At 37.9% G+C, this 9,738-nt stretch overlaps 1 protein-coding gene across 1 annotated transcript in view; it reads left to right on the top strand.

The window, feature by feature from the left end:
• Positions 1 to 9,421, top strand: part of pitpnab (phosphatidylinositol transfer protein, alpha b) — a 33,409-nt gene extending 23,988 nt beyond the window's left edge. The window contains exon 11 of the mRNA XM_058412734.1: positions 6,677 to 9,421. Within this exon, the coding sequence (XP_058268717.1) occupies positions 6,677 to 6,724 (48 nt within the window). The 3' untranslated portion in view covers positions 6,725 to 9,421. The remainder of the gene's footprint in view (positions 1 to 6,676) is intronic.
• The last annotated feature ends 317 nt before the right edge of the window (positions 9,422 to 9,738 follow it).

A 9,738-nucleotide genomic window follows, 5' to 3' on the forward strand; every position in this document is an offset into this window, starting at 1 on the left:
ACATAATGTGGACAGAACATAGACATAATGTGGACAGAACATAGACATAATGTGGACAGAACACAGACATAATGTGGACAGAATATAGACATAATGTGGACAGAACACAGACATAATGTGGACAGAATATAGACATAATGTGGACAGAACACAGACATAATGTGGACAGAATATAGACATAATGTGGACAGAACACAGACATAATGTGGACAGAACACAGGCATAATGTGGACAGAACATAGACATAATGTGGACAGAACACAGACATAATGTGGACAGAACACAGACATAATGTGGACAGAACATAGACATAATGTGGACAGAACATAGACATAATGTGGACAGAACACAGACATAATGTGGACAGAATATAGACATAATGTGGACAGAACACAGACATAATGTGGACAGAATATAGACATAATGTGGACAGAACACAGACATAATGTGGACAGAATATAGACATAATGTGGACAGAACACAGACATAATGTGGACAGAATATAGACATAATGTGGACAGAACACAGACATAATGTGGACAGAATATAGACATAATGTGGACAGAACACAGACATAATGTGGACAGAACATAGACATAATGTGGACAGAACATAGACATAATGTGGACAGAACACAGACATAATGTGGACAGAATATAGACATAATGTGGACAGAACACAGACATAATGTGGACAGAACACAGACATAATGTGGACAGAACACAGACATAATGTGGACAGAACATAGACATAATGTGGACAGAATATAGACATAATGTAGAGAGAACACAGACATAATGTGGACAGAATATAGACATAATGTGGACAGAATATAGGCATAATGTGGACAGAACACAGGCATAATGTGGACAGAACATAGACATAATGTGGACAGAACATAGACATAATGTGGACAGAACACAGGCATAATGTGGACAGAACATAGACATAATGTGGACAGAACACAGACATAATGTGGACAGAATATAGACATAATGTGGACAGAACACAGACATAATGTGGACAGAACATAGACATAATGTGGACAGAACATAGACATAATGTGGACAGAATATAGACATAATGTAGAGAGAACACAGACATAATGTGGACAGAATATAGGCATAATGTGGACAGAACACAGGCATAATGTGGACAGAACATAGACATAATGTGGACAGAACACAGACATAATGTGGACAGAATATAGGCATAATGTGGACAGAACACAGGCATAATGTGGACAGAACATAGACATAATGTGGACAGAACACAGACATAATGTGGACAGAACATAGACATAATGTGGACAGAACACAGACATAATGTGGACAGAACATAGACATAATGTGGACAGAATATAGACATAATGTGGACAGAATATAGACATAATGTGGACAGAACATAGACATAATGTGGACAGAATATAGGCATAATGTGGACAGAACACAGGCATAATGTGGACAGAACATAGACATAATGTGGACAGAACACAGACATAATGTGGACAGAACATAGACATAATGTGGACAGAACACAGACATAATGTGGACAGAACATAGACATAATGTGGACAGAATATAGACATAATGTGGACAGAATATAGACATAATGTGGACAGAATATAGACATAATGTGGACAGAACACAGACATAATGTGGACAGAACATAGACATAATGTGGACAGAATATAGACATAATGTGGACAGAACACAGGCATAATGTGGACAGAACACAGACATAATGTGGACAGAACATAGACATAATGTGGACAGAACACAGGCATAATGTGGACAGAACACAGGCATAATGTGGACAGAATATAGACATAATGTGGACAGAACATAGACATAATGTGGACAGAACACAGGCATAATGTGGACAGAACATAGACATAATGTGGACAGAACACAGACATAATGTGGACAGAACACAGACATAATGTGGACAGAATATAGACATAATGTGGACAGAATATAGACATAATGTGGACAGAATATAGACATAATGTGGACAGAACATAGACATAATGTGGACAGAACACAGGCATAATGTGGACAGAACACAGGCATAATGTGGACAGAATATAGACATAATGTGGACAGAACATAGACATAATGTGGACAGAACACAGACATAATGTGGACAGAACACAGACATAATGTGGACAGAACACAGACATAATGTGGACAGAATATAGACATAATGTGGACAGAATATAGACATAATGTAGAGAGAACACAGACATAATGTGGACAGAATATAGACATAATGTGGACAGAATATAGGCATAATGTGGACAGAACACAGACATAATGTGGACAGAACACAGGCATAATGTGGACAGAACATAGACATAATGTGGACAGAACATAGACATAATGTGGACAGAACACAGGCATAATGTGGACAGAACATAGACATAATGTGGACAGAACACAGACATAATGTGGACAGAACACAGACATAATGTGGACAGAACATAGACATAATGTGGACAGAACATAGACATAATGTGGACAGAACACAGACATAATGTGGACAGAACACAGACATAATGTGGACAGAACACAGGCATAATGTGGACAGAACACAGGCATAATGTGGACAGAATATAGACATAATGTGGACAGAACACAGACATAATGTGGACAGAACACAGACATAATGTGGACAGAACACAGACATAATGTGGACAGAACACAGACATAATGTGGACAGAACACAGACATAATGTGGACAGAACACAGACATAATGTGGACAGAACATAGACATAATGTGGACAGAATATAGACATAATGTGGACAGAACACAGACATAATGTGGACAGAACACAGACATAATGTGGACAGAATATAGACATAATGTGGACAGAACATAGACATAATGTGGACAGAATATAGACATAATGTGGACAGAATATAGACATAATGTGGACAGAACACAGACATAATGTGGACAGAATATAGACATAATGTGGACAGAATATAGACATAATGTGGACAGAACATAGACATAATGTGGACAGAACACAGACATAATGTGGACAGAATATAGACATAATGTGGACAGAACACAGACATAATGTGGACAGAATATAGACATAATGTGGACAGAACACAGACATAATGTGGACAGAATATAGACATAATGTGGACAGAACACAGACATAATGTGGACAGAATATAGACATAATGTGGACAGAACACAGACATAATGTGGACAGAATATAGACATAATGTAGAGAGAACATAGACATAATGTAGAGAGAACATAGACATAATGTGGACAGAACACAGACATAATGTGGACAGAACACAGACATAATGTAGAGAGAACATAGACATAATGTGGACAGAATATAGACATAATGTGGACAGAACACAGACATAATGTGGACAGAACACAGGCATAATGTGGACAGAATATAGACATAATGTGGACAGAACATAGACATAATGTGGACAGAACACAGACATAATGTGGACAGAACACAGACATAATGTGGACAGAACACAGACATAATGTGGACAGAACACAGACATAATGTGGACAGAACACAGACATAATGTGGACAGAACACAGACATAATGTGGACAGAACACAGACATAATGTGGACAGAACATAGACATAATGTGGACAGAACACAGACATAATGTGGACAGAACACAGACATAATGTGGACAGAACACAGACATAATGTGGACAGAATATAGACATAATGTGGACAGAATATAGACATAATGTGGACAGAATATAGACATAATGTGGACAGAACATAGACATAATGTGGACAGAACATAGACATAATGTGGACAGAATATAGACATAATGTGGACAGAACACAGACATAATGTGGACAGAACACAGACATAATGTGGACAGAACACAGACATAATGTGGACAGAACACAGGCATAATGTGGACAGAACACAGGCATAATGTGGACAGAATATAGACATAATGTGGACAGAACACAGACATAATGTGGACAGAATATAGACATAATGTGGACAGAACACAGGCATAATGTGGACAGAATATAGACATAATGTGGACAGAACATAGACTTAATGTGGACAGAATATAGACATAATGTGGACAGAATATAGACATAATGTGGACAGAACACAGGCATAATGTGGACAGAATATAGACATAATGTGGACAGAACACAGACATAATGTGGACAGAACACAGACATAATGTGGACAGAACACAGGCATAATGTGGACAGAACACAGGCATAATGTGGACAGAACATAGACATAATGTGGACAGAACACAGACATAATGTGGACAGAACACAGACATAATGTGGACAGAATATAGACATAATGTGGACAGAATATAGACATAATGTGGACAGAACACAGACATAATGTGGACAGAATATAGACATAATGTAGAGAGAACATAGACATAATGTGGACAGAACACAGACATAATGTGGACAGAATATAGACATAATGTAGAGAGAACATAGACATAATGTGGACAGAACATAGACATAATGTGGACAGAACATAGACATAATGTGGACAGAATATAGACATAATGTGGACAGAACACAGACATAATGTGGACAGAACACAGGCATAATGTGGACAGAACACAGACATAATGTGGACAGAACACAGGCATAATGTGGACAGAACACAGGCATAATGTGGACAGAACACAGACATAATGTGGACAGAACACAGACATAATGTGGACAGAACACAGACATAATGTGGACAGAACACAGGCATAATGTGGACAGAATATAGACATAATGTGGACAGAACACAGACATAATGTGGACAGAACACAGACATAATGTGGACAGAACACAGACATAATGTGGACAGAACACAGACATAATGTGGACAGAACACAGACATAATGTGGACAGAACACAGACATAATGTGGACAGAACACAGACATAATGTGGACAGAACACAGACATAATGTGGACAGAATATAGACATAATGTGGACAGAACACAGACATAATGTGGACAGAACACAGACATAATGTGGACAGAACACAGACATAATGTGGACAGAATATAGACATAATGTGGACAGAATATAGACATAATGTGGACAGAATATAGAATATTGAAGTATAACAAAATGTATTAAGGATTCCGTGACTGTAATGTTTACTCGTCTAACACGGTGGGCGAGTAGTCGTCTTTTCTTTAAAGCAAAAAATTTAGAGCAAAAAAAAATTTCAGGATTCTCCATTTTTAGACTGTTTTATTTGTCCAACAAAAACACACTGTAATTAAGAGCCATAAAAAGGCTACAAATGACATTTCCAGCTAAATTTCAAGCTAAACTTATTGACAAAATAAACTGCTGTCAAAAAATGTGCAATATAATAAGTCTGTGTTTCATATTACACTATTGAAGGATGTGCACATTTTTAAAAATGGATGAGAAGGTGAATTGCTGAGAGTGTGTAATGCAGATGTTTAATGCAGATTAATGATGGGTGGAGGATACGATATCTGCAGGAGCGTCTTGGGAGGGTTTTTTTTTCCAACACAGAAAATAATGAAGATTGCAGAAACCATTTTTTTTCACAGCTCTGGTCACAGTGAATTGCATCTGTCACAGTGCGAGGACTTTATTTACATTTTATTTAGATCTAAAGAGCAAAAAATAACTGCGTGGAGGAATTCTTCCAGAAGTGGACAAGATTAAAAAAAGAATCCATCTCTACACTTCATACCAAGTGATAACAAAATGTTATTGATCCATTAAAGTGAAAAGAAATAAGAAGAAGACTTTTCTCAGCATTTTGTCCAGTCGACTGGTCTGAAATATTTAACCCACTTTCCACAACCACAACTAATTACCATCTTCCTATTGTGGAAACTGTGATTAGTGAATGTTTTGATTATCTAAGTAAGTATAGTTTAACAAAGTTTTTAAAACAGTTTAAGAAATGTAGAAAACTTTTCTAAACTTCAACCTAAATTTGCTGTTTCTATTTTTCTTGTTTTGGAAAGTCTCAACAGGGATCTTATATATCTCTACGGTTTGTGAGTAATGATGCAAACATTTTAGGAACGCTATGAGAAGAAAGAATGTGGATTTTAAGTGAAACCCCAGCTGGTTTTCACAAACTTTATTTAGTTAACATCCAGGCCCCGGGCACCCCGTGGGGCTCAAACCCGGGATCTCCGTGAGACGGCATGGATCAGACCCATACGCAGGATTAAACAAGCGCTGCTTTATTCACAGGGGTACACACATAAAACATAATGCGAACTAAGCATGGTTAACAGGACATGACGTAAGCACAGACAACCAGGACATTAAAAGAACAAAACAAAACAACAAACGAACAAACATCCTGACGCATAAACCTACAATGACTGACGCCGGCAGGTACAAAAGGGCTTTTATATATATATATATAGGTCAGGACATCAGGGCAAATAGGGAACAGGTGTCAAGGCGGGAAGGCAGAACAATAGGAGGGGCGTGGCACAAAATACATGAGGAATACAAACAACAAAGCAGGCTATGACGATTCACCTGCCAGCACCCCCTCCAGTGGTCTGGCATGGAACTGTCCCAGTGGTTCCTGACAATTTACTTAATGGGAGAATTACTAAAAAAAAGGAATAACAAAATTTCTCTTCTGTCTGTCTCTCTGTTGTTCTCTTTCACAGATGAGAGTGAAGGACCCCGTAAAAGGGATGGTGGCTCTCGAGGACTGAATCTCCTGTATATAGACGGAGTGTGCTGCTGTTTATATTGGTGTGTAACAGAGGTGCCGGCCGCATTGCCGTTTCGTGAAATTATAGGCTTCCCCTGTCGTCACTTGTTAGGAAAAATTCCCTCGAAATATACATTATAAACGACTTACTTCTACTTAATTACTGGCCTCATGTTACACTGGTGTGAGGTTTTAAATTTTCTTTAAACCTTTTGTCTTTCACCTCCTACTTCTCGATAAGTAATGTGATCTAAGTTACAATCTCTCTCCTCGTCTCCCTCTTTCGCTCACTTCTGCATCAATTTGCAAACAAATTGGATGACAATCTATAAATGTAGATAAAAATTCTGCCCCGCTAACCAGACTGATAATACAGAATGAGAAATAGACACACAATAACTAATAAAACGTACTCATAAAGAACAAAAATAATGCACCATCACGAAAAAACGACACAGCTGACACACCACAGAGAGACACTTATGCTAAAATGATTACTATGTCAAAATCAGATGGTGGTTCTGTATATATTCCCTACATATTGGGAGGTGAGTTATTCTCAGAGCTGTATAAACAGAGCTGTTTTTCCAGTAATTACTCTCAGTAACCCGATCTTAGATGTGTTTTGCGGACCAAGCTGACTCAGTGTTCTGTTTTGAACTTCTTGTGATTGTCCTTATTGTTATTTTAAAATTTGATTACATTCATCTCATCATCCTCCACTGAAGCAGGAGCGCATCTGTAAAGTGGGCCTGCAGAATGACCGGTGCTCATTTGTGTATTCAGAGGTCGAGGTGGGGCGTCAGACTATTATGTTAAATAGATTATTATTCATCATAAGGCAAAGAAAGTCGGTAAAATACGAACACTGCACTGATTGTTCTGTGCTTCTTGAACTTCAGAAGTTATTTCAAGTTCACCAGCATATCCTTTGTCTCATAGAAAGTGTTGCTCAGTACATTGTGCTTCTCTCTGGATCGTTTAGGATGTTTAACAACCTTGTTCTGTCCTCTGTATGCACAGTTTGTGCTTAGTCATTCTGTGTGCGCTTGGTTTCTGTCGTCATACCCTCGTCATTTATTTTTTTCCCCCGTGCGTATGTAAGAGAGGGCAGAAGACAGTTACGGAGTCTGAGTAAGTCTGAGCGCGCATGCAGATTTTTGCTAGAACGTACATAGCTCAAGCGTCTAGTCTCGAACCATTTCTTGTTGAGATGGCATGGCAGATTTTCACAGCGCCGCAGGGAAAATATCTCTTTCTGTGTAATAATAATAATTTCTGCCATTGCTTGCTGTATACTAAGCAGCTCTGAGAAGGTTGTCGACTATGTCTGAAAGATTTGTTGTTTGCACATTCTCACACTTCTAACTGATAAAAGGAAACTTTTATCCGGATTTTAGCAATAATGCTCACATTTCCATCTCATCTAACATGTTTTCCATAACACTAAAACTCGTCTTTCGCTGATTAATTCATATTGTCCCCAGAACGTTAGTAAGCTAAGTGTCAGCCCTTGACTGGCTTCAGGAAACAAGGATTAATTGAGTATGGTTGTCTGACTGTATTTTCTATATATATAACTCAATGGGTGTGTGTGTGTGTGTGTGTGTGTCTGAAGTTATGTTATGTGTTTGAGAGATGTTTAAAATATGGATGGACCGTTGGTTCGCACTTTGTCCATGTAGCTGTTTCACATTCAACACTGTACAATCCCATTAGCAATACTCCACCACTACGTCGGCCCTAAGAACCCTATCATGGAGCTGTTTGGATGTATGTATTGAATTGTACATAGTATATAAATATATGTAGATGAATACACACCTATATATAGGTCAGACTGTCCTGCCAATCCATCAGCACTTGTCTTACACTTACACCGTACTTTGTTTGCAGGATGGTGTATTTTTAGGAAAATCCAATGCTGCTGTAGCTCCATCAAGGCCAATCCGAATTGCAGTAAATGCACTGATTTGCTCTTTGCACTACTTAGTGCAGTTTGGTTCTGTTCTTTCAGGACAAACAGCTGGTTCGGAACTTTTCTGTCCTTGAAATCATAGACTTGTTAACATTGTTAACATAACGGCGTCTCAGTGTCCTCAGACTCCACATATTTGGCAGGATAGTGTTGAAAAATATATATTTTTGTTCCCTATTGTTGTCGTACCTGCAGTATGTCATCAAGTCTCTGAGCTCTGCTGCTGCCTCTTTTAAAAGGTGAAGTCTTTCAGAGATGTCACCGCCACTTTTTACTGATCTCAGAGCAGTTTGGCTATTATTATAAAAATGATTAAAAAAAAAAAACCCGGAGTGATTCAAGTCAGAGGAACTGGTCTTTGACCGATAAAGGGCAGCTTCTATCCAGAACATTTGTAATAAAAATGAGAGTCTGAATAAGAGGTGGCTTAAAAAGCAGAACATCAAACGATCCGATTCCTCGCCCGTACAGGAACCAGATCATTGTGCGAAGAGACTCTCATATAGCTATGTTGTTAGTACAGTTCTCGTTTCGTCGTCAGGTTTACAAAATCTGCTATTTCAGAACTAGAAACGGTTTATTTTTCAATGTTTTTGTTGAATGTCACTCCCTTGCTTGTCATCTGTTTTTAGTTTCTTTTACTGTGAATTTGTGCCTTTTGTCATTTTATCTTCTGGACTACATGGAGATGTGAATCAAATAAATATGGGAAAAAAATGTGTTGGTCTTGAATTTTAAAGAGTTCAACAGAGTTTTTACTTTTTTCCGTTATGACTTCACTGACTTTACCAACATTATGATCAGGAAAAATATGATCATGAAAACTAAAGCTTTAGTTTCCTATTAGTTTATCTAGGTAATAAATAATTATATACATTATATACATTATATATAATTATATACATTATACTGTGTGTGTGTGTGTGTGTGTGTGTGTGTGTGTGTGTGTGTGTGTGCGCGTGCGTGTGTATTTATGTCAACATCTTGCTGCAATTCTGATGGAAAGGGAATTCCATTAAAGTCGCTCATCAAATTAT

This window comes from Hemibagrus wyckioides, linkage group LG16 (genome assembly GCF_019097595.1).
Source record: "Hemibagrus wyckioides isolate EC202008001 linkage group LG16, SWU_Hwy_1.0, whole genome shotgun sequence".
Taxonomy (NCBI): Eukaryota; Metazoa; Chordata; class Actinopteri; order Siluriformes; family Bagridae; genus Hemibagrus; species Hemibagrus wyckioides.